This window comes from Myotis lucifugus, unplaced genomic scaffold (genome assembly GCF_000147115.1).
Source record: "Myotis lucifugus unplaced genomic scaffold, Myoluc2.0 scaffold_44, whole genome shotgun sequence".
NCBI classification, from domain to species: domain Eukaryota; kingdom Metazoa; phylum Chordata; class Mammalia; order Chiroptera; family Vespertilionidae; genus Myotis; species Myotis lucifugus.
This window is the reverse complement of record NW_005871092.1, coordinates 5,148,897-5,175,391: the sequence shown is the minus strand read 5'-3', so window position 1 is coordinate 5,175,391 and position 26,495 is coordinate 5,148,897. Positions and strand designations below refer to the sequence as shown.

At 46.3% G+C, this 26,495-nt stretch overlaps 1 protein-coding gene across 5 annotated transcripts in view; it reads right to left on the bottom strand.

Annotated features, from left to right (window-relative positions):
• Positions 1-26,495, bottom strand: part of CASP7 (caspase 7) — a 27,348-nt gene continuing 853 nt past the window's right edge. The window contains exons 2-9 of one of the 5 annotated variants that reach the window (XM_014455298.2): positions 26,323-26,396; positions 21,010-21,223; positions 20,803-20,927; positions 4,612-4,748; positions 3,544-3,672; positions 2,434-2,609; positions 1,931-2,060; positions 1-1,129 (exon numbers count right to left, since the gene is read on the bottom strand). In XM_014455298.2, the coding sequence (XP_014310784.1) occupies positions 876-1,129; positions 1,931-2,060; positions 2,434-2,609; positions 3,544-3,672; positions 4,612-4,748; positions 20,803-20,927 (951 nt within the window). In that variant the 5' untranslated portion in view covers positions 21,010-21,223; positions 26,323-26,396 and the 3' untranslated portion in view covers positions 1-875. The remainder of the gene's footprint in view (positions 1,130-1,930; positions 2,061-2,433; positions 2,610-3,543; positions 3,673-4,611; positions 4,749-20,802; positions 20,928-21,009; positions 21,224-26,322; positions 26,397-26,495) is intronic. The other 4 variants (XM_014455299.2, XM_014455297.2, XM_006088143.3 and 1 more) reach the window with 4 other exon arrangements.

Below are 26,495 nucleotides of genomic sequence, written 5' to 3'. Positions count from 1 at the left end.
TTGGAATCATCCAAAAAGTTTCAGGTATTTATTAGAGCTAAAACAAACTGGTTTTCACATAGCAGGTGATACATAGATTATCTGACAACTGAATGAATAAAAGACTGAATGGAGGAATTGTTAAACATCAGGAAATATAATTACTTCTATTCACATTATGGGCAGCTTACATCCACTCCTTGTTCCTCCCCCGCCCCATTCACTGTCCCTTCCTCTGCTGTATTACAGGAAAATACACTTCCCAGCCCCCTTGTCAACTGGCTTCCATGTGGGTCTGGAAGGGTAAGTGCCGGAGGAAGACTCGGAGGGCAGAAGAGGTGAAGCCAGGGTACTTCTCCATGTCTGACTCATCTGGTGTTGCCCCATCTCAGGCAGTGGGCTTGTCCCTGCCAGGACTCCATTTTCCATAACTCCTCTCTCCTTGGGGGTGCTGGCTCCCACCAGGCAGCCGCCCACCATGGTTCCAGCTCTTGGGGAGACCTCCCGCAATATCGGGAAGACCACCCCCTTGGCTGTGTTTTGTCAAGCACTGGGACTCGTTGACAGGCACCAACATGACTCTAAGTGTCCATCAAAGGCACCCCCACCCACAGTGGACACCGCCAAGAGTCACCTGCAGAGGTAATTGTTGTTGTATGTGCTACGTGTTGTATGTGCTACCAGAGGAAAAGTACAAACCAAAAATAAAAAAAAAACAGAATATTAAGAGGAAATGACAAAGTCATTGTGTAGATAACATTGTGAAAATAAGATAGCACCCTTTTCCCAATTAACCAAGAAATTTTCCTGAAAGAAAAATCCTTTAGAATTTATGAAAATTTAAAGAGCATAAAAAAAAGATCTGATTCATCAATAAAGGATCCATTGCTTTCCAGCTACACGGCACCCTTGGGCAAAGCTACTTTAGGGAAGTAGAGGTCCTTGGTGAGCATGGAGACCACACACGGGATCTGCTTCTTCTCGTGCAATTGCGGATAGTTGGACCGAGACTCGAAGTTCCTGGCCACCTTGTAGTTCACCCTGGTCAGGATCTGCAAGAGGTCCAGGCTTCTCCCGTGCTCGTTCAGGGTGGCGCAGAGGGCCTGCACAAACCAGGAGCCATATCCTGGGTTCCTCCACGAGTAATAGCCTTCAACAGGACAGGAAGAAGAGCAAGTCAGCTGCCCTGGCCGCGGCCTCACTCACCCCTGACCGTGAGCTCTCGGTGTCTGGGGCCCTCCCACGTACCTTTCTGAAACGGTGTCACTCTACTCTGCACGTGAGTCCCTAATGAGAATCGTGCCGGGGTGCTCAAAGGGCAAATGTCTTAAGATTTAGAGGGCTGCGTGGAGATGCTCAACACAGGACTTGGTGGACCAGCAGGGATGCATGTCAGATTCCTAAGTGAGTGTGTGACAAGTTGAACACGGAGCCTGCCTAAGGAGAGGCTGGAGAATTGCCCCGTAGCTGGAACGCCTCACCATTCTTTGGGGGGAGTGCTACTTTCCAATCCAAGGGGGACCCCAGAGGATTTTGAGATGTGTTCCTGCTGCTGAGGGAGAACTAAAGGCTGGCTCCTGCTGAAGAAATCTCGAAGTGAGAGGCGGCTGAATGAGCAATTATCTTAGGGGCAGAGCTAGGAGAGCCAGCTGCCCTGGGAGGGCTGGAGGAAGGGGACCCTAAGCCAAGGAATGCGGGAGGTTCTAATTGCAGGGGAGAAAGTAAAGACACGGATTTTAACCCCTACAGCCTCCATCTGAAAGGGACGCAGCTCTGCCAACCCATTTTGGAATTCTGACCTTCAGAGCTGTTAAGATCACACAATTGTGTGTGTTCAGCCACTATGATTGTGGTAGTTTATCACCGTGGCAATGGGAAACGCATACAGCCCCAAGCCTGCACTCTGATGGTGGAATGGCATGGCCCAGTTAGCAGATAAGGGACTTGATACCTGGCACTGTGGAATAGGCGAAGAGAAAGTCGGCCTCGACGGGAATCTTCTGTCGAGGGCTGGCATCTGTGTCACCGATAGGCCCCGAGTCGGCCTGGATCCCGTCATCGAACTCTGTCCCACGGCACGCCTAAGTGGCAAAGCAGAGATTACTCCGTGGAGTCAAGAACAGAAACATGCGTGCTGTTCCCTGCTGTGTCCCAGTGCCTGGAACCGTGCTTGGCATGAACAAGGAGCTCAGTGATAATCTGCTGAATGACTCAATGAATGTTGAATTGAGTTCCTCAGCAAAGCAAGTAACAGTGTGGCAACGTCTTAAAGAAACCCTCATGGTTTGTGATCTGAAGTCAACACAGAAGCCAAGCATTTAGAGGTAGAAAAACAAAACCCACATTTGCATAACCCAATCGAAACAGCACGTAGATTTGTAGAGATGATACAGTCCAAGTCACGCTGTAACCTTTTCCCCCCTTTCAGTGGGGTTGGCTTTGAACAGGGTTTACCTGGATGAAGAAGAGTTTGGGTTTCCCTATCAGGGTAGTGCATCTATCCCCCCGAAAAAGGCTCGTCAAGTCCTTGATGTCCATCTTGCCGTCCGTTCCGTAAATCGAGTTTTCTTCTCCGTGGCTCAACAAGACGCAGGCGAAGCAGGCTGCCTTACTGTGGTCCTCCTCAGAGGCTGCAAGCAAGCAATTTGAACAGTGACCAGTTAAAGCACAAGCCCTGTAAGACCTCAGAGGTGGTGCCCCCTCCCGCCTGGCAGCTGCCACTGACAGAGAGCCATGCAGGGGGAGGAACACCCCAGTGGAGAGGAGGAGGACCAGTGGAGAAGTTAGAGAAGTCTAGCATTCTCAGTCTGAAACCAGAATGGAGCTGTCTCATGAGGAAGTGACCCCACAGGTGGGAGGGTTTAGGCAGCTGCTGGGAGGCAGCATTCTGGGGTGCTGAAGGGCGTGGCCCCGCTATCTGTTAGGTCTGTGACATCAGGCACATTTCTTTGCCATTCTGTGTCTTGGTTTCCTTGTCTGTAAAATGGATAGGATAGTATCTATTACGTGAGTTAATATTTGTCATGCAAGTATTTGTTAAATAAAATACAGCATCATGCTAAGTGAAATAAGCCAGTCACTAACGGACAAATACTTGATGTTTCCACTTACGAGGTCCCTAAGGAGTCAAATTCTCAGAGACAGAAAGCAGAATGGTGGTTGTCAGGGGCTGGGGGAGGGAGAACGTCATTGTGAGGTACATGGGATTATTCTTCTGTCTCTTCCACCAGGGAAAAGTTTACTCTTAAACTGTGTGGTGAGCAGCATGGCATCCATTTGTTACTTCCCTAGGAATCAGCCTTTTGAAATTGGGACTTTCTGTAGAGACAGATCTTATTTCTCTTGCTGTCATAGAAGCTGATTTCATCTTTTTAGGGAGAAAGCTAAGTTCACTGAAAGAGACCCACCCACCCCGGAGACAGGTATGGAGTGGTCCGGAGGCAGGAAAGGCCTCCCACCCTGAAATCCCCGTGTCCTGCGAAGCATCCTCCAGAGACCAGCTGGGGCCCTGCTCCTCTCTCGGGCACAGGAAAAGGACAGAGGGAGGAGGGGGTGGGCACGCACCGTTTTTCAGCACTTCTTGCATCTGGGCACAAGAGTAGTTGTTATGCACCACCACGTCGAAACCCAGGTCTCGGAAGGTATTGAAAAGGGACCCGGCATCTTTGTCCGTTCCGGTCCGGACCGACATACCTGTGGGAGTCAAGCACCAGTTCACGGTGAGCAATCCTCGGCTGAGCACTGTGTGCCGGCATCGCCCGGCCAGGCACCACGTGCAGCTGAGAAGTGACTCTCAGCTGTAGTCAAGGCCAATGGCTCCCCTCGAGTCTCAGCTCATGCACATATACGGTGTCCCAAAATTCACGCAAGATTTGAATTTTGCGTGAGCATTAACAACAACAACAAAAAATAAAAGCCTAATTTTACTTGGTTTATTGAATCAGATTCTAATATCTGTTGCCCTTTGATTTTAATCCCTTCAATTTGATAAGCATTACCAAGTACCAATTATGGCCCAGGAGCAGGGACAATGAAGACCAATGAAGACCACGGCTTTGCGTATGTGCCAGCAAAGCCGTGGAGGCCATTTACCCGATGTGCTATTCCAAACATAACCCTATACCAGGGGTCCTCAAACTTTTTAAACAGGGGGCCAGTTCAGTGTCCCTCAGACCGTTGGAGGGCCGGACTATAGTTTAAAAAAAAACGATGAACAAATTCCTATGCACACTGCACATATCTTATTTTGAAGTAAAAAAACAAAACGGGAACAAATACAATATTTGTATTTGCATGTGGCCCGCGGGCCGTAGTTTGAGGACCCCTGCCCTATACTGTATACTTTATGAATCTATAAAAAATTTACAATTTTTAATTATAAACCTGTGTTTTCTATCAAAATTACTTCTTGCGTGCATTTTGGGACACCCTATACATGGTGGGTCCTTCGACTAAAAGTTCATGATTTCTCCACATCCCTTCCTCCTGGACATGCAAATACCATCTACAAAGGGGCCGTGTGCCCTAGTAGCTGGGCACAGCATTCTCTGCTGAATGAGTGCTACAGGTCTTAGCACCGCTGGAGAAACCGGAAGGGAACGGGAAAGGTGAGCCCGTGCCCACAGCACCTACCTGTCGATTCGTCGAATTTCTTGTTGTTTATTATGATGCATTTGCCCAGCTTTTCAAAATTCATGCTATACTGATATGTAGGCTCTTGCTCCTGGGTGGTCTTGTTGGATTTCCCAGAGTCATTTTTCTTCTTCATACTGGGGAAACAGAAAGCCAGTCAGGGGCTGTGGGGGAAGCCTGGACATGAATGGCCCCTTGCTTTTACTCTCAGCATGAAAGGGGCGGCCAAGGAAGCTGCAGTATCTGTGATGGAAAGACCTGGGGCAGACAGATGGCTCTGTTTAATCATCACATTTAAAAGGAACGTGAATCTTAATTGCATTAGTTGCCAGAGAAAAAATCACAATGCAATACCAGAACGGCTGCACCTGTGGGTGACCGTGCGCAGCACCTGAAATTGTCACACATGGTTGGGCAGAGCCTACTTTGTGTGGTCAAGGGCAGAAGTCTTTGAAAACTGAACTTAAATATATCCTGTGACAGAGCAATTCCACTCCTCGGCATGTGCCCCAAAGTGAGCCAACATGTGCCCCAAAAGACAGACCATAGCATGCATAGAAATAACCCAAATGTCCAATCACAGTAGAAAGGGTAAACTGCTCAATATTTGTAGAAGGCAACAGTAGATAACAAGGAGAGCGAACAAACCATGACAGCATGAAGCCACAGGAATGAACCTCACAAATACAATCCTGAGTGAAAGAACCAAGATTTAAAACAGCGGTTCTCAACCTGTGGGTCGCAACCCCTTTGGGGTTGAACGACCCTTTCACAGGGGTCGCCAAAGACCATCGGAAAACACATATATAATTACATATTGTTTTTGTGATTAATCACTATGCTTTAATTATGTTCAATTTGTAACAATGAAATTGGGGGTTACCACAACATGAGGAACTGTATTAAAGGGTTGTGGCATTAGGAAGGTTGAGAACCACTGGTGCCTCTAGGACAGTGGTTCTCAACCTTGGCTGCACATTAGAATCAACTGGGAACCCTGATTTCTGGACCTCATCCTCTGGAAATTCTGTTTCTTTGTTATGAGGTGAGGCCACAACATTAGTTAACAAAGAAACAATTTCCGGAGGATGAGGCCCAGAAATCAGGATTTTAAAAAGATTCCTAGGTGATTCTAATGTGCAGCCAAGGTTGAGAACCACTGCTCTAGGAGAACTCTGTCTATAAAGTTCAGGAAACTAACACCTGGTATTCGAAGTTGGGAGGTGGTTTTCTTGATGGTGGGTTAGGGACCGGAAGGGACATAAGGACTTTCTCAGCTGCAGGTCATACAGTTTGTTCTTGATGTGGGTGCTGGTTACATGGTTGTGTTAGTGCAAATGCATTAGCATGTGCCCCTTAATTCAATGAACATTGACATTATACCAGGGAAAAAGGAACAGCAATTTAAAAAAGACAGTAGGCCTCTTCCAATCTTCAAACGCCAAAGTCCAGTTTACCGAAAGTCTAGCATGTAAGCCCTGAGGCCAAAACAGGGGTATCATTGAGGGGCCAGAGGAAAAAAATGTCAAATGTGAATGGAAAGCCGCCTTGCTAGTCATCCAGTCGAATGTTAAGTCCCACAAGAGATCATTTTAAATATGTTCTGAAAAATTGCTGAATCCCTAATACCTAGAACAATGCCTAGCATATAAGTGGCTCAATAAATATTTGTTATAAACTACAGGCCAATATCCCTTATGAATACAGATGCAAAAAAATTAACAAAATATTATTAGCAAGTCAAATCCGGCAATCTATAAATGGTATTATACATCATGACCAAGTGTGATTGATCCCAGGAATACAAGGTTGGTTTAAATCTCTGAAAATAAATTAATCCATCCTATTAATAAAGGCCAAAGACCATATGATCAACTTGATGGATACAGAAATGGCATCTGGAAAAATCCAACACCCTGTTATGATAAAAATATGAAATAAATGTGAAATAAACTAGGATGATGATGGAACTCAACTTGAGAACCCCACAGCATCACACTTACTGAAGCAAGACTGAATGCTCCCCCCTAAGATCAGGAACAAGCCACACAGGCCCACTCCTGCCGCTTCTATTAAATATTGTATGGGAGGCTCTAGTCAGGGCAATTAGGTTTAAAAGAATGTGTTACATAAATGAATGAATCGAGTCTTATCCCCCCATTTTTCAGATATGAAAACTGACGCCCACAGAGAGGCAGGGGTTGTCCACGATCTCCCAGCTAGTGATCAGCAAAGCGGGACCATCAGGCTTCCATGCCAGCATTCTAGAGCCCGATGCCCTTGAATTATTCATCCCCTGTTCCGCCCAAACTCTTATCAAAAGCTGGAAGAGAAAAAGTGAAAGAGAAGACGAAGCTTGTTACCCATTAACTGTGGGTCCAAGGGTCCTGGGCTCTGAGTTGTCATTAAATCTTATCTGTTGGGGTTTCTCAGGATATCGGAAAGGACCTGGCCTTTCCCCTTGCCCCCTCCTACCTTGGTCCAGATTACAGGTTAGCTCTCTATGTCGAGCCTTCAGTTTCCTTATTGCTATTATTCATCTTCACCATGACTATATCCTCCACTTTTATAGGACATCATCTATATATATAAAAGGCTAATATGCAAAGTGTCCCCTTGGGAGTTCAACAGGGAAACTGGGAGTTCAATCACTCACTATGACATGTGCTGACCACCAGGGGGCAGCTCAAAACAAAGGAAGGTCCCTGCAGCTGGGGAAGGAAGGTCCTGGCCAGCAGCTGGAAGGCCCTGATCAACCCTGATTGCCGGCCAGGCCTAGGGACCCTACCCGTGCATGAATTTCGTGCACCGGGCCTCTAGTTTTATCTTTAAAAGAGAAGTCTTCTGAATCTGTTCTTCTCACTTCTCCCTCCCTTTGTTTGTTGTCTGTTTACAGGTGATGCCAGGTTCTCTTCACACGTCTGCCCCCAGAGGCAGCCCCAAAAGAGCACTGGACCTGGAGTCAGACAGAGGTCTGCATCCCTGCACCTGTGCAACCTGGGCCAGCGAGTCTCCGCCCTTCACAGAGCATCAGTTTCCTCTCCTGAAAGACGGAGCCTTCTATGACTGTCACAAGATTAGACAGGGGGCTCAGTGGGAACGGGGACTCCTGTGCAGCCTTCTCCCCTCCCAGGCCTCCAAGAAAACCTCAGAGGAGGTGAGTATCAGCAAATCGAGTTTCTGTATGCTTCAAGGACATGCCATTGGGAAGGGGTAGGACAGGTCATTGCTGCCCTGTCAATAACCCCTACTGACAGCATCTGTGCACATTAAAATATGTGGCAACAGCCCGGCCAGTGTAGCTCAGTGGTTGAGCACTGACCCATGAACCAGGAAGTCATGGTTCGATTCCCAGTCAGGGCACATGCCCAAGTCTCAGGCTCAATCTCCAGGTGAGAGCAGGCAGGAGGTAGCCGATCAATGATTCTCACTCATCATGGGTGTTTCTATCTCCCTCTCCCTCTCCCTTCCTCTCTGAAATCAATAAAAACATACTTTAAAACACATCTGTGCACAGCCTTACATGGGCACCATGATCTTTGGTCTTCAATTGACGTCTCTGAGGTGGGTGGAGGGGGTACAATCATACCCACTGTATAGGTCCCAATAACAACTATCAGCATCTGTCAGTGCTTTTACTATGGGTGGGGATCTGGTTAAACTCCAGCTGCATTTTCCCACTGACTCCTGACAGGTCTTTAGGTCACTTAAGGCCAAAGACCCTAATCAGAGTCGCACTGAGTCTGGCAGGCTGGAGAGCACGGTGTATGCACTAAAGCCCTTTCAGAGATAAAGTCTATTTTTATCTTTGGCAGCGTGGATTATTTTAAAACCAACTGTACAATATCCAAGTAACAAAACAAGATGTGATTTCTTTTAAGCTGCCATTAGCCCATCCTCAATGAGGAGCAAACAAAACCAGTGAGCATCTTTTAAAGAGAAACAGGCTTGAATATGTCACATTAAAAAAAAAAGGACTCCGCTTCTATCAGAATAGAATTTGGAAAATTAAATGTGTTGGGTTTTTTTTAAAGGAACACAATAGGGGAATAAAGATATATACACTTTAAAGAAAACACTTTCCATGGTTATGAAAAGTGCCTTAAAACTGAATATGAAATGCGATTCTTATCCTTGGTAAACATCTCAAAAGGGAGGTAAGGAAAGTTTCCCTTACCTGGCCTGGCCCTAACTTGAACTCTCATTTTTCAAAATGAACTTAATATCTGCTTCCTCTTTCTAGATTTGAGGGTGGCTGATTCTGCAGGAACACAGGAAAATTTTTTTACTTAAGTATTTCTTTTGTGTGTGACATCTAATATTACTTGGAAATGCTTCTGGACTGACAAGTTTTCTTCCTCCCCTCCCCCCCCTTGCCTCTCCCATTTCCAATTTTGAATTTTAATAGCATCCCTCAATTAAAAGACCTGGTTGGCAGGCATATGTGATTCAGCTAGCCCCTCACTCCCATAATGACCAGCAGGACACTTCAAAGATGCAGTTCAGTCTCTACTTCCTGTTTGGACTGGAAAGGGCAGGGTTTTTCATCAAAACCACAGAGTATTGAAAAAAAAATGAGGAAGCTCTCTGTTCTGATGTGAGATGATTTCCAGTAAGTGTGAAGCGTAGAATAAAACAAAAGGGCAGAACAAGATGCTACCTTTTGAGGGGAAATGAGGAGGAAATAAATAGATGTTATCAGTACTAATGTTACTGTATATCATTCAAAGTGGGTACCTGTGTCTTGGGGGGCCAGGAGCAGGACAGCAGGAAGAAATGGGAAAAAGAATTTTGACTGTATGCCTGTCAGTATATGTGAATAAGTTCATTATTCAATAATAAAATTATTATTAATAGCTAAAGATCACTTGCAGCAAATAGATTTCGAGATCTGACCTATTTAGAAGATTACTGGATTTTTATGCTAATTGTTGAAAGGGTTCCATTTTTCTGTTTCCCACTATGGTTTTACCCGTCTCCCCAGCTTTCAAACTTCTTACTCTTCTATGTGTCAATAACAACATTAATAGTTATAATAAATATCATTATGCCCTACCCCGGTGATGGCGAACCTCTGACACGCGAACTCATTTTTTTGGTTGATTTTTCTTTGTTGATTTTTCTTTGTTAAATGGCATTTAAATATATAAAATAAATATCAAAAATATAAGTCTTTGTTTTACTATGGTTGCAAACATCAAAAAATTTCTATATGTGACTCGGCACCAGAGTTAAGTTAGGGTTTTTCAAAATGCTGACACGGCGAGCTCAAAAGGTTCGCCATCACTGCCCTACCCTATCAAACACCACTCTCCACCTGGGTGCAGCCTTTGGGACTCTTGGCTCTTGGCCCGAAGGTCAAGCGAGATGTGCCTTGAGGGGCACACACTGTGGAAGGTGCCTCAGGGCAGCATCGAGGTGTACTCAGGGCCATGTGTGAGGTTCACAACGTTCCATGAAACCTGCAAGGCCGAGCTGAACATTCAATCGAAATTACCAACACAACCAAAATGTGTCCGAGGCACAGCCTTGGTGGAGCTCTAGCTCACCATCAGCCCAGTCAGGGGAGGAAAGAGGGTGATCCCCGTGCCAGCAGCTCATAAAGTTACCGTCTGTCTGGAAATCAACTGCCAGAGCCAAGCAGATCATCAGATAAATGACGCCCACTGGACAGGAGTAACGGCCGCAAGGGCTCCAAAGAGATTGCGCTGATTAACCAGCCAACGGCAGGAAGACAGCAACAGTCCACAGATCTGCGGGACAGCTTCTTGCAGGGGCGGGGGGCCGGGGAGGGAACTCGAAGGGTAATAAGAAGCTTTCAAAGATCCAGATTAGAAACTTCTTGGGCTGATGATCATCCCCCAGAGATAAGATTTTCTAAAAGTGGCTGTTCTTGTCCCACTTTCATATAAGGCCCTTCCGGCAGAGGAAGGAGGCTGCAACATGTGAGAACACAGCCCCTAACAAGTGGGCACGCTGAGTTTCTTTTAAGTCCGGATCTATGGAAACCAGTCTTTCTCCTAAATCTGATAAATGGAGGAATCACTTCAGGTAGCTCCCTAAATCCCCAGGATCAAGTATCATTAACATTGGTGGATGCTTTATGCTTGACAAAGTGTGTTACTGGTCATTCTTCCATTCATTCTGCAAAATCCAGACCAGAGACATAAGAACACTCAGCAAATAAAAGCTGGCCAGGGTATTCTTAGGCCACATTCTCTCTCTTGCCATTCTACCTCCTTCTCCCTTTGCTAATTCTGTGCTGATAAAACTACCCTTTACCTGGACCTTTTTTTTTTTTAACATTGTGAACACTTCGGCCAAGATTATTATGTTGAGAATACACCCAGCCAGGGTCCTTGTCTTGGAACCTGCTGTTAAGTGTAAGGCTCATGATAACCCGGACCAGTGAATTAAAAGTTCTAAATCCTCTTAAAGGCTCATGTGTTCCACAATTGGCTACAGATTTTACAGCAAATCTGGCCAGAACATCACTGTGCTTAGGGCCAGATAAGCAAGACCGTAACAACTAGGAGAGCCTGGAAGAATGACTTAGTAAATGCACGTAAGTGTGCACGATCGGGCAGTCGATAAGGAAGCAGGCTGGGCCACTGCGCTGCTTCCTAGCCATCCTCACTGTCTCTTGGTGTTGTGTTTCCTCACCAACCCGGGCCAGTACCGGTATCTCCGTTTCCCAGATGTGTTCAAAGAGGCTCAGATCTCTGCCGGGAACACAGATAACGCCAGCGTCGATGATCAGGAAGGAACTGGAATTATCCGAACTTCTTAGGTACAGAGCCAGTTTGTGGAGCCTCAAATTTCACAGTGCGAGGCCAACGCAGTCATTTCGACAAAGTCAAGAGGCCAAAAATGACAACCCACGCTCGGTGGTTATTTAATATAAAAAGACCTCCTGGAGGAGTCTACGGCAGCTCCTACCAGAAAGCACCAGCGGATTATAAAACCGTCGGCTTACTTTGCAAAGAAGCGGAAAAAATCTCAGAAAAGTGCCCGCTGAACTTTCGTAATCCGCTCCGGGCGAGAATGTCATTTTCCCCATGGCCGGAGTGGATAAGTACAGGTTCTATCCTCTTACAGATCCCCCAGCCTGCTCGAAACGTGAATTATAGCTTTCTATATTTGGAAGGGACTAGCCAGAAGCATGCAAAGCCCATGAACAGAATTCCCAGGAGCTCTGTGTGTGTGCAGGCATTCATCAGCACGAGAATAAACACCCCGCCCCCCCCAGGCACACATTTCCCCTGGGCTGGTTCATTGGGAACCAGAGCTCTGCTTTTCGTAGCTGCTTTGTCTAAATATTTTGGGGATGATTCATTCATGGCTGCCACATTTCAACAGAGGGCATCCCCAACAGTCCTGACACTCCCAGGCACAGAGCAAGACCGAGAGGAGAGGAAAGGAAAGGGGCAGGGCGATACCTCGGGTCTACATCCGAAAGCACCCCACTGGGCATCAGCGCCAGGCTTCGCCCTGCGACGACAGGCAGCAAGTTTCCCTCTTCTCTGTAATAATAAAAACTGAACATGCTTGGAGCTCAGCAGGAGACAGAAGGCTGGCGTAGCCGGCCGGGCCCTGAAGGCCTGCGACTGAATCAGCAGTGAGCTGCCCGCTGGAGCTTTCCATAGGACCATTCACACTGGGGCTGGGAGAGTCACCCTGGCCTCCCCCTTCTCTGCTGACCAGCAGAAATGCCAGGCTCCACCCTGCAGCATCCTCCCCACCCAGCGACAGCTCCCCAGGGACAAAGAGACTTTCCATGTGCATGAGGTCCAAGGGAAAAAAGACCCACGTTCCCTCTAAGGGGCAGTCAGTAGCTCCATCTTTTAGAGCAAAAAGCTGGAAACAGCAGGAGAATGAATGGCTAGGCCAGGGACCGAGAATTAGTAGACTAAAATCCTACACAGCTATGCAGAGTGGTGAGCACACACAGGCAGGCAACCCACCGAAGGGCCAAATCTACCACAAGTGGCAAAACAGCCCAGGCAGGAAGATTGCAAAATGTGTGAAATGGATAGGTAAGTAAATGACCAGAAACAGGGTGTGAGTTTGTGGCAAACCAAACAGTTCAGACTCATTAGGCTGTTTTTTTCCTTCTAAAGGCACTCAAGGTAGTAATACAAATAACCAAAGACTGGAGTGGATACCAGATCTGTCCATTTTCAATGAGGCACATAAATGTTCAATGGTTTTGAATGAAGTCAGTGATCCCGGGAGTTATTATCGTTTCCCATCTCACCTCTCCAAGGGCAAAGGCGAAAATGTGAACTCATAAAAACCGAACACGTGTTAAGCAAAAGGCTCGGCAAAGCTTCTCTCCATTTCCTGGTTCAGGGTCACAGTGGGTGCAAAGTGCGAGGCTTACAACACCTGCGACCCTGGGCAGACCTCCTAATCATTTCCATGCCCAGGGCCCTGACCGAGAGAGGAAACCGGCTCAGTGCATTTTCCCCTGAAGCCCAGTTTGCACAAATACCCTGGGAAACAAAGTCAGTTTAATACAGGCTAGGGGAAAAAAAAAGATTCCTTCCCCTAACTGCACCCCTCCACGTTTTCCTCTTCCCCCTGAAAAACCAGCAGAGGAGACCTCTGACAGTAAAAATTGATCAAGGACTTAAAAAAATCACTCAGGGGAAATAAAGAACAGAATTCTCTTTACATTACCTATAACCGAGTGGAAGATGCAGTGAGGCCTGCATGATGGCTGCAGGCCCCAGAATTCAGGACAGTTAACACACTTCAGTCCTCATTCTTATACAACCACCTCATCCGTCTTTGGTCTTTGTCCCTTTCATCTGAGCAGAACGCACACGCACCATCACAGATGCTGGCCAGGCACACAGCCCTCAGGCTCCAGCAGCCACCTCCTGGCTAGAACACGCAAGGCCACTATGCACACTTTTAAAGTGCATAATTGAGAAGCCACAGGTCTTATTTTCCTAGTACTTTCCTAGTCCTAGATTGAATTCTATACTAAGAGTGCTTTAAAATTTCTATTACTCGGAAAACCTCATTTACCTTTCTTCCTCATTTTTTTTCTTTTAACCTTAGAGCTTGTTTTTCTCCCCTTTACAAGAGCCAGGACCTAAAACAACTGGAGGTAGTCTATGCATTTGGTACATTTACACAGCCTCAAAGTTCCTTGACCCTGTGACCGTGTTTCAGATGGGTGGCTCCCTGCTCCCGAGACATGCACTTGGCTTTCTCTACCAGAAAGCTCACTGCCAAGCCCAGTGGGAATAGCGGTCCCTACCCCTCCCTCAGCTGAAGTGAAGTAGAAAGGGAGCAGTTTCAATAAAGAATTAAATTTCTTGGGTAGAAGAAAAAACCCCTCTGAGGGTGGATTAACAGGGTTGAACAGTTCGATGCCTCTGCAGTTGGGGGCGGCACTTGATGTAAGGGGGTGAGGACCCTGGACTCCCAAGTTAGGCCTGGGTCTCGAGCCTGGTCCTGCTGGGTGACTATGGGTGGAGCACTTCACTTCTCTGGTCTTAACTTTCCTTGATCTTTATAGAAGGGAGATGGATAAATTACCTTTTAAGGAGTCTTCCGATTTTAACATTACGCTGCTAGGGGTTCCTTCCTCAACAGGAATTCAGCAAGCTGACAGTTACTTTAATTCTCACAAGAGTCCAGTGGATGGGTGTTCACATCCCTATTATGCTGATGAGGAAACTGAGGCTCAGAAAGGTCAAAGGACTCGCCATAGTCCCTCAACTGGCGAGTGAGAGGCAGGGCCAGGATCTGAACCTGGGTTGTTCGACTCCCCTCCACCACGGATCCTCATTTAGGTGGTAGAGTCCCTGCTTCAAATACAGCACTACATCTTTATCACTCTTTCTGTACAAATTTGGGAGACAGGCATCCAGTATTCTGGAGTCTGGATATGAAGGCTTCATTTGCTAAAAAGTAACCCGCCTCGCTATGTTTCAATGTTCCTTTCCTCTTAGGGGGCCCAGACACGGCCTCGTTCAATGGAATGACTTTCACTTAACATGGAACATATTTTTCTGGAATGAATTAAGGTCTGCGTTCTTTGTTTTTCTTCCCCCCCCCCCCAATTCTAAAGCATTGCTTTTTCTAAAACACTTTTTTCTTCCCTTTCCGGATGAAAAGGCAGGCCACCTGAGTCTTTCTTATAATTACACAAATAACACCTTTTTTATAGGGACCTGTTTACATCATAAGACTCACTGGGGGAGAAACCCAAGCTGCCCTGCCAAGGAAGAATTACGACCAAGTGGCATTTATTAAACACTCCGGGAGGACAAAGGCTGGAAGGACAAAGGCTGGAAGGCAAAGATGACACAGAGGAGAAAGCTCACGGGATCTGAGCCAGTGCCTCGAAAAATGGAGAGTTTATCAAGTTCTGAAAGATGGGCCTGTTCTGCCCTCTTCACTCAGGACCAGATCGTAAACAATCCCCTGGGCAGGGACACACAGGCTCCACAGGCCCTGGGGGAATTCGAGAGTGAGTGGAATCTGTTTGCTGCTTTAAAAAAATGTTCCTTTAATGCCGACCTTGAGCAGAGCTCAGAAAGGAATCTGACTTCACTGCAGACATGTTCCTGGGCAGGGCCATCTGCTAGGACGCCCAGCTGCTCAACCAGAGCCTGGACGTGTACCTGCAATGGCTCCTAGCGGTGCACCAGGACCAAGCTCACCCATCCGAGGCCTCCACCCACTCTCCCAGGACCTGTGCTGTGTGTTCCCAGGCCCTGGCAGGCAGCCCCTTCTAGTCCCCTGATAACCGACTGCTTTTTCTCTGACACTTCAAGTCCCGACTCCTCCTCTCCCCAGCCTCCACAGCTCCCACTCAGTGCCCTACCATCCAGCGATTAGTTATTTTTTGGTATTAACTGTTTTCTGTAGCCGTGCTCAGGCGATAAGAACCCAAGTTTATATCATTATAAACTCAGGGACATCATTAAGTTGGGTGGCAGGTAATCTGTGCTAGGTGTTAGGGTCACCTTTACATGAAAAGGAGCCCTCTTCACGTTCACAGATGACACTAGGTTTTGTTCCATAAACTAGGGCTCATAATGAATGTCGACTGTGCACATAAATTATTTCTTTTTCTTTTTAAATATATTTTTATTGATTTCAGAGAGGAAGGGAGAGGGAGAGATAGAAACAGATGAGAGAGAATCATTGATCGGCTACCTCTTGCACGCCCCCTACTGGGGATTGAGCCCGCAATCCAGGCATGTGCCCTTGACCGGAATTGTATCTGGAACCCCTCAGTCTGCAGGCCGATGCTCTATCCACTGACCAAAACTGGTGAGGGCCATCGGGTATTTCTTCTAAACCATTTTTTAAAAGCCCAACACTTTACTAATTTTAAATTAATATTTAGAGGTTTTTCCTTTGTGGTTTTAAGTGTTTTCCAAATGTTCTTCAATAATCAGAAAAATTAAAAAACAATTTTAATAATTTTTTTTTAAATGAACCTAAGGAACAGGCTGGATTTTATTCAAGCCCCAATGGAATGGAAATAAAACGATGCTGTTGTGCCATCTAGTGGCCAAGAGACAAAAAAGCCAGGATGGGACTGAACTACCTACCCCAGGCCAGCAAGTGCCCTCCAGGCTCTGGGAGAAAAGGAGGCTTCTTTCCAGTTCCCAGAATCCTTGGTCTCCAGGGCAGGGTGGGTGGGCAGTCTGTCCTCAGTTACAGAAGGGTATTGGGTGTTACTGCTCCCTAAAATGCCTTACAAGACAGTAATTCTGAGGCCTTGGAGAAAGGTGCTGGGGATGGGATGGAAGGAAGAAGGGGCCTGCCATCAGCTGCAGGGAGCACCCTGATTATTCCGAAAGATAGCATCACTGTTGAGCTTAAGTCCCATGAGAGCAAAGCAAACACCTGTTCAAGGAGGTAAACACAGCCCTGGGCTTTGTGCCCTCTCCTCCCTCCTTCCCTTCCCATCATCCATCCAAGAATTAGAATCCATCCATCCATCCACCCTTCCATCCATCTATCCAAGAATTAGAATTCAAGATGGCTTTCACAGGGATATCAAATAACACATTTATTAATAGAAAATAAATGGTATCAGACCTTGGCTGATGGAAAGCAAGTCTTGGGTGGCTGACCAGTTTGATAAGGAGAAGGCTTTGTCCACTAAATTATACAGCAGACATTTCCCATAAACGAATAAACTCCATTTGTAGCAACAAGGTCTTAACAAAAAGAATATTTTTTTAAAGCATATGGTCTAAAAGCATTTTCCAAGAAGAAAAAACAAGGATACTAACAAAAGTTCGTTAATGCTTTTTAAATTAACGTATCTCTGTGAGTATTTGGGCTAGACAAGTTGCTTCTAAGGAAAAGAGGAACAGGTTTGATTAACGGTTATTAGAGAAGTTTTGATAAAGCCTCTTTGGTGTATGTCCCAGAAACTGAAAATATAAGTGTCTCTAAGGGCTGAATAACAATTCTTTGAAAGTCAGGTAATTCCCAATTCTTAATTTTCAAAACAACCGAAGAAGGACCTAAATGAGTTGTCATTTTTTGACACAGAACTTGGAAGGAATTCAAAGAAGTAATGACATCAGTTGAACAAAACTCCTGCCCACGTCATGCATTTATTCATGGCTCCTCAGAGCTTCTATCTCTAAAAATAAAAAAAATTAGGAAAAAGATGATACTAAATATCTTTCTTTCTAGCGATAAGTATTATTTGTCCACTTATTCATAAGCTAACTTTTTAAGACCAACCCATTCCATTATAGGTTGCAATTTCAACACAATTTCCATTTAACAATTATTTTGGTTACTAACAACTTAACAATGTGGATGAATAAAAGGGATTCTATGGAAAGTAATCACACAGGGTGATCAGATCATAAATTCCAAACTGGGCAGGTCATGGTGGGTAGTCATGCCCCAGGCCTATCACTTTTTTGTTTTTAATAATTTTGTATTTTTTCAATTATATTTGATATACCATATTACATTCCTTTCAGGTGTACAATATAGTGATTAGACATTTATATAACTTATGAAAAGATCACCCCACTAAGGTTAGAACCCACCTGGCACTATACACAGTTACTATAATATTATTGACTGTATTGTACTTTACCCCTGTGACCATTTTTATAACTGGCAATTTGCACATCTTAATTCGTTCCCCTTTTTTACCCATTCCCCAAACACCCCTCCCATCTGGCAACCATCAAAATGTTTTCTGTATCTATGAATTTGTTTCTGTTTTGTTTGTTCCTTTGTTTTTTTAGATTCCACATCTAAATGAGATCATATAGTATGTGTCTTTCTCGGTCTGACCTATTTCACTTAGCATAATACCCTCTAGATTCATCCATGTATTGCTGATGGCAAGCTTCCATTCTTTTTCATGGCTGAGTAATACTCCCATTGTATATATGTACCACATCTTCTTTATCCACTTGCCTATCAATGGAAATGTAGATTTCCATATCTTGGCTATTGTAAATAAAGCTGCAATGAACATAGGATGCACATGTCTTTTCAAATGAGTGTTTTGGGTTTCTTCAGATAAATACCCCAAAGTGGAATTGCTGAGTGTTTGTTTTAAAATCTGCTTGTCTGGTATAAGTATTGCTAACTCAGCTTTTCTTTCATTTTTCATTTTCATGAACTATCTTTCTCCACCACTTCACTTTCAGTCTGTGTGTGTTTCAATATGAAGCGAGTCCAGTGGAATTGCTGAGTGTTTGTTTTAAAATCTACTTGTCTGGTATAAGTATTGCTAACTCAGCTTTTTTTTTCCATTTTCATTTTCATGAACTATCTTGCCCGTTCAGCCTCGCCCCACAGCCAGGTAATTCAGTTCCTCCAGGTATGTCCCTGTGTTTTTTGAGCTACTGTCTCTACTCTGGGCCCTTTAAGAGGATGCCTGGGATTTGAGCAGCCCTCTGTCTTACCCAGAATCTCCACTGATTTTCAGAGCCAGATGATGTGGGGACTCCTCTTCCTGCACTGGTGATCCGGGCTGGGGAGGGAGCCCTCGCCCCTCAAGGGGGACCTTCTAGCCAAGTTATCCTCCTGATTCTTAACCACCACACATACCAGTAGGTGTGGGACCAGCCGGTTCCGTGTCTCTGCCCCTCCTCTACCAGTCTCAATGTGGTTTCTTCTTTATATCCTTAATTGTAGGACTGCTGTTTAGCTAGATTTCAGGTGGTTCTGAATGATAGTTGTTCGTAATTTAGGTATAATTTTGATGTGGCTGTGGGAGGTTCAGAGTATCATTTACCTTAACCATTACCTTGACTGGAAGTCTCCAGGCCTATGACTTCTTTAGTTTTAAGCCAGTCCTTCCATTGTTCTTGTGCATGTAAGTTAACACACCTTTGAAATGCCAGAAGTAATACCCCTTGGAGGGGGTATTAACCCTCAAGAGAGCACATAATGTTAACTGTCCGTAATCCAATCCTTGCCTTGTTTTATCCCACCTCCATGTATTTCCTTCCTTAATGTCAAATGCATAAGAGAAACTGAAAAACTGTTATTCTCCAGAGCATTTGAGATCTTGCTCCCTGGCATTCGTCATCAGTTTGCCCCAAATAAACTTATAAGAATTATCCACAGGTTTGGACATTTCTTATGTTGACAATAATGCTAATGATTTATCAACATTTATTTGTTTAGATCAACTATGAATTCATAGCTGGAATAGTAACTTAATCTACAAGAAATTAATAGTATGAATTTAGATTCCACTGGATAGGTTTAAAGGAGTGATTTTTAAATGTCAATATTTACAATACACTATTCATTTTCATAGTTTCTGGAAAGTACATCAAAAGACTCATATGCTAAGACTCATAAAATGATTATTACTTGATTTCTGTTCCTCTTTCACTTCAAACCAATCTGCTTAACCCAAATACTCAAGAGTTGGAAAACTGAAATAGTATTACATTTTTGTAACTATTTTGACAAGAAATTTAGTTATCATCTTAAAAATGTATAAGGGGGATGTGTAGCCTGACATTATTTGGTAGGGTGGGGTCTGTAAGCAAAAACATTCGAAAGTCACTGCTCTAAAGAGCTTGTAGTTTAGCCTGGACCAACTGACCATATGCCTTTAAAATTTTCAGGAGCTGGAACTTTATGTTCTGGCCATTTCATTGGGTGTTCTTGACTCTAAATGGCAGCCAGTAAATGCCAATGGAATTCAGGTCCAGGATCCTGGGGTCTTCCCACTTTTCTGAGTTTTGTCTGGGATGGTATGACCCGAAGCTCTCTCCAGGATGTTTCAGGGAGCCAGGCTGCCCCCTCATCACCAGCTCTTCCCATCCTGAGTGCTGCCTGGGAGCCCCCCTAACCTCAACTATAACCCCCCCGGTTGTCCCTCCCAGGTGGGGCTTGGCTTAGGAGCTATCAAGAAGTCTGATGCTTCTGACCCACAGACTGTTCCCGTCTCTTTCAGGAAGCCCCACTCACTTGCCCCTCTGAGACCAGGGTTAAGGTGAAGTCTGAGGCTCCTCCACGTCTCTGCAGCCCTACTTCTAAATGTGAAGCAGAGCAGAACCATGAAATGGGTGAGTGAGGCTGGCACCACCTGGGTTCTAATCTCAGCTCTACCATTTTTAACTGTCTTCAGAAAGGCGAGCTATTAGAGCTCTTAGCACCTCAGTTTTCCTACCTATTAAATGGTGATAGCAATACAACCATTTCCTGGGGTTATAAGGACTACATGCAATACTGAGCTGGCGTACAAGACTCTAATACACAAAGTGATTATTATTAATATTAAATGTGAGATTGAGAATTTACAAGTAAACTCAGTAAGGGAAAAAGTGGGACTCAGTAGACAGGATGCTCCCCTTTCAGTGGAGCGCCTCTGAAGGCACAGGGTGGGAGTAGAGCCTGGGCTCACCTCAACAACTGTGGCTGCAAGTCACCTTTGGCAAGGGTAGCCCCTCAATCCTGGGCGGCTGCCACCCAGACACACAGCCTCTGGGCAGGAGACTCCATGGCTTGCTTTTCCCCCACACCTGGGCTTGTCCCAGGAACACAGGAGTACATGGGGAACCGAGTCACACAGAGCCAGCAGGACCCTGTGCAAACCTCCCCTGCACAGCGTAAACCCTCTTCCCTGAGTATCCCCCTCCCCGCGGGTGGGTGGAAAAAGCAGAGAAGTGGCCCAGGCCCCTGATTAACCCAGCCAGGAAGGAAACTTACCTCCAGATTGAGGAGACAAAGGAGGACCGATCTGGCTTAGCATCAGTTGCATCTTCACTTGCTGACTCCCCAGCTCCCTGCTCCTCGACAGAGTTTTGATCGACAGAGTTTTGATCGTCTGCCATCTGGGAGGAGAAAAACAAAACAGAAAATTGGTATCCAGTGTGATGTTTTTAAATAACACTCAGTAGGTGATGAGGTTTTTACTTAAGCTTAGAGATAAGCACTCATGCACACGGAGGCTCCAGGGCTGCGCTCCTGCCCCATCAATTCATTCAAATGCCTGAATGCTAACTCTATTCCAGGGATTGTTCCAGAGACGGTATACAGTGGGGAAGAAAACCAAGTCCTTGTTCTCAGGGAGCTTCTACTAGTAATCCAGCATCCATGATTTTGTTCAACGTTCCTTGTGTAAGAGAAGCTGTGGAAGGAACGTTAAGGTTTGTAACAAGAATTCCTGACAGGTTATAAGGTGCTTATACTTTGCCAGGTATCGCTCAAACCCAGTTCAAAAAAGGAGCAACCTGCAGTATAAAACTCTCTTTCTGCTTCACAGGATTTCCCATGGTTTTCCCAGAACAGATTTCCTCAAATCTGTCTGGTGCTCGATCATTTTTAAGAGATCCCTAGAATATACAATTTCAAATTTAACCCCACTCCTTCGACTTTAAGGCCCTTCAAACTATGGCCTGCCACCAGTTTTTGTAAGTAAAGTTTTATTGGAACACAGCCTTCCCATTCACTGATGACCTGTCTGTGGCTGCTTTTCCCACCACAATCAGAGTTGAGCAATTGTGACAAGAGATAATATGGCCCATAAGCTGAAAATATTCACTACCTGGCCCTTTACAAAACAGGTGCACTGACTCCTGACCTAGGAAAATATCAGCCGATAGGATCCCTTACTCACCTCCAACTCCCTCTAAGAAGTAAAAATAACAATATAAGAATAGAAATTCACATTTAATGTTGTTTTAGCAGCATTATCTTTTTTTAATACTGCCAATAAATGCTGTTAGGTCAGTCTTTTGATAATTGCCCTTTAAAAAAAATTTTTTTGATTGATTTTAGAGAGAGCGGAAGGGAGAGAGAGGGAAAGAGAGGAGAGAAATCGATTTGTTGTTCCACTTATTTATGCATTCATTGGTTGATTCTTGTATGTGCCCTGACGGGATCAAACCCGCAACCTTGGTGTATCAGGACGACACTCTAACCAACTGAGCTACCCGGACAGAGCAATAATTGCCTTTTGACAGATGAGGAAGCCGAGGCTGAGAAAGGCTAATAATTTGTCCCGGGCCACATAACTAGTAAATAGTAGGACTCAGACCTTTAGCCAGCAACAGGCACTCCAGAGACTACCCCTCACCATCATACCATTTAGCTCCCAGCTCCCTTGGGCACACTATGCTCATCTCAGGTTCTGTCTGGACTCATGGTTGGTTCTCAGCACCCACATGTTTGCTGGATAAACCCTCTTTGCCCAGCTGGCTACTTCTCAATCTTCAGAATTCAGTGTAAATGGCACCTCTGCAGAAAGGTCCTCCTGGATTACTCCTATCCCACCAGTCCCTGTCTCCTCCCGCCCCCCAATTCCTATCCCCTTTACAGCCCTTGTGTTTGTCTCTTTTTTTTGCACTCTGCTTACTGCTTGGCTCAAACACGACAATGTAAGTTCATCACGGCACAAGCTCCTGGCACACACAGGTGCTTCCTAAATAAATATTAATTGAATGAAAAGCTGGGAGGAGAATTTGCTAGAAGTGATGCAGCTGGTCAGAAGCAGAGCCTGCTTTCGAGTCCTTTGCCCTAAATCAAGTCCCGTTTCCTTCCCCGTGAAGGGATCGGCTCTCCAGAACGAAGGCACCCCTCCTCCAGACCCTAAGTCTACTGGCCTCCGTCTCTGAGCCACTGCACAGAGCACAACACGATTGGCAGATGCAAGTCTGCATTCCTGCTGGGCTCACTCGGGATGAGTGTTTGCCAGATGAGGAAGCTGAGGCTGAAGACGGTTAATAACTTGACATTGATTTGGCAGAACGTACTGTGTCCCAGAGCACAAGTAATGCCTTTTGGAAGGTGGGGAGGAGAAGGAATCCAGCTTAGGGGGATGTGTCCAAGATGGCAAAGCACACCTAGCTGCTTGGAGCTCTACGTGGCATTATCATGTCACGTTCCAGCTTCCCTTAGGGCTGAGCTGGACAGTGAGTAGAGACGGAGGGGGAGTCCGCCCAGATCTCTACAATGACCTTGAGAAGTCAGATGGCCATGCTGTTTCTCAACACATCACGAAGGCCCCCCACCATGGCCACCAACGTGTTTCCAGTTCAGAGGCAGTTAGATTTTTCAGATCGGGACTCAAAATGTTTCTCGAAACCAAGAGATAAAACCCTATCCTCAGAGAGAAGGGTAAATCCGGGTACACAGAGGTGCTCAATAGTTTTTATTTCATCTCCTTCATACAGACTTAATTACCTTTCAATGTGGATTGGTATTTAGCAAAGCACTGAAATATTTTCAAAATGAGCAAGTTCAAGTTATACATGATCCATCAGAAAAAGACACTAACTTCACCATGTGGTGTATAAGCCTTGAGCCTTTTGATATCGCTAATCTCAGAGGCTGGATCTAGGCTGTATGATGATAAAAAAAAATGTGACCACTGTATTAAAAAAACAAAAAAAGAACGCTTAGCAAAATGGCTCCTATGAAAGGCAAACATTTAACATGTTGGCACGGCTGAGAAGACTCATCGATGACTGTGTACTTGATGTCTCATGCGCCAGGTTGCGTGCTGAGACATGTGGATATACTTTGGAGCACAGACCTGGTCCTGCCTTGTTGGGGAAAAGGCATCGTTCCCGTAACAGGAAGCCACAAATGTGGGGCTGCTGTTGGGTGTGTGCGAGTACCAGAGGGGCTGACTAAGCTTTAGAGGAATTGGAGAAGGTCTCAGAGTTGGAAATGTCTGACCAGAGATCTGAGAAGGGTAAGAAGGGAGAAGTGAGCAGGCAGAGAAAAGTGCACACTCATGGAACATCTGACCTGCATCATCAAAGGAGAAGTGTGGCTCATACTCCTTCCCGGACACTTGGGAGGGGGCTTTGGGCTTAGCTACAGAGTGGTTAATTAAGTTCAGGCTGATTTCCATGGCTCAGTAGTGGGAATTTTCCAAAGATTTCCCTCCAGACACTGTGCCAGAAGGGTGTTCTGTAGGAAATCTACAGCATCTTTCTGGGTTAATGCTGAACAGTCTGGGAGGGTGGGAGGGGGGGCAGCAAACATTCCTTCTAACAACCTGCTGGAGTGAATGTCTAAAACAAGCCAGCGTGGTGGACTTGGCCCTTGTAAGTCTGCAAGCCTAAACATTCAGTGACTTTCTGATGCCTGGGACGCTGGGCTTGATTTCTGAGTGAAACCAAGTTCACCCAGGGCAAGGGCAGTGGCCGAGTGGGGTGCCTGACCCCAGTCACATCATTTCAGTGAAGCCAAGTCTTGGTGTTCACCCCTTATTTCCATGTGTCCTCACAGCCCACCATGAAAATCCAGGCCTATCTCAGCTCTCCGGTCTCTGCTGCGGGCACACCTGGCCTTACTTGTCTGGATGTGTCCCCTGCTTGGGGCTCAGGCTCAAAGAGCGGTCATCATGGGAGACTGCATACTCAACTGTTAAATACATCTACCTTCTCTTAAATAAATTCCTGTACAATAGACACAAAGCATTAATAGTGTACATCTGCAGGCACTCTAGATTAATTATTACTCTTATCCATTATGAGTCAAGCTATTTGCAGACCGAGAGCTTATCTTAATGATCCTTTCTTTGGTTCCAGTCACAGAAAAGAGCCAGGTACACGGCAGTCACGCAATACATTATTTCTTTATAAATGCTATAACGGAAAGGCACTTAAAATTTTTAAATTCTTCAGTGTCCCAAATAAACTGTGGATACAAGACACACAACAGAACTAAAGGGGCCCAGGGAGGGCCGCGGAGAGCCCAGTCAGGGTAAACAGAAGATCAGGGGCTGAATCAGCTCCTCCACCTATTAGCCATAGGACCTTGAACAAAGTACTCAGTTTTCTCAGCTGTAAAGTGGGCAAACAACAATGCCTCCGTCACGGGTGGCTGTCGGCTGATAGAAACAATGCATGTCAAGTGCAAAGCACAGCACAGCACATTCTAGATGCTCAATCAATATTCCCTATTAACACCGCTGCCTGAGCTACTCAAGACCAAGGTAACCTTCGACTATCAATCTTCACTGGCATTTTAAAATTACATCCATATGTTAAGCAGCTTTTATGGAAACAAAACTAAAGCCCTCCAGTGATTATGTCCACGCACGCTTCGTTGGCGACTGGTACACATCTGGCAGGAAATCACTTTTTTTTAATGGGGGGAGGGGGTGCAGGTGCTTCCTCCAAAAAAAATTGACATAATACATCTTACACCCCATTCTCGGCCCCAATGAAGACAATCTTCCGGAAAGGCTCCAAGAGAAGCAGCTCTGAGGACCTCCACCTCTTACCTCCCGCACTGGAGAAGGAGGGGGGCTCAGGTACCGCACTGTCACCTGATGCTCAGGCACTGACAGGAGACTGGAGCCTTCGCCTGTATTGCACCTGCCTAAAGCCACACAGCTAAGAAGGCAGAAGTAGACTGTGAATCTAGGAAACACCTGCCTATCAAGGAGGAAGGCCAGGCTGTGTAGGTCCTTCCAGAGGAAACAGCCTTAAAGAAGAAGTTAGGGCCAAGCTGCCAGCCAGCCCAGACGTTCAATCTAAGCCTAGGAAAAGGCTTGGGCATGACTCACACACAACCCCCCAGAGGTAATTTTACTGCCCCATCAATGGATAGCTTGAATACAACGGTGAAAGGTTACCAGGTGCCTGGCAGCCCTGCCTTTTTTCACTTCCTCAAGGCATCTCCAAGGGCCCAGCACAAGGGCACCCCAACAATGACAGCTCACGTGTAGCAATACTAAGCCTCGCCGGAGGCCCTGCTATGCACTATGCACCCTAATCAGCTCCTCCCATCCTCGCTGCAGCCTTTAGCCTGGGCTCATCATCACTCCCATTGAACCGAGAGGCCAAGGCCCCAGGGCTGGCAAGCAGGGAGGCGGGGACTGGACTCCAGCCCCAGTGACATGGGAGCCCTTGCTGTCAGCCCTGCGAGAACCGCTCCTTCCCTTGTAAACCCACCTCTCCTTTCCCCAAACTGACTAGTACCGGGTGACGCCAGCCCGCTGGCTAGGAGGGAAAGGAGATCAAGCAAATCCAAGCGAGCGATGCTGGGGGAGCGGACAGCCCTCTCCCCAAAGTTGCAGCGCAAGCGGTCGGGACGCCCGACCAGCGCACGGGACCCAGCTTCTCGCGGACTGCGGTCCCGGCGGCCGGAAGAGCGCGCGGGCTAGAAGGGAAGGCGGAGGGCGGAAGAGGGAGCAGGAAGGAGGGAGGAGGCGCGCCGCCGCGGCCGGCCGGGCGGGAAAGACGAAAGCGCGGGCGGGACCGCAGTTACCTTCCTCTGGAGCCGGGCCGCCGGGGCGTGCGGCCGTTCCTGTCCGGCTGCAGCAAAGGTCTGGGCGACGCGCACTGAAACGAAAGTAAAAGCTCCGCGCTGGCGTGGGAGGAGTCGCCGGGACGCAGGACAGGGACACCCGGGGCCGCGGGCACCGCCCCGTTCGCTTGGCG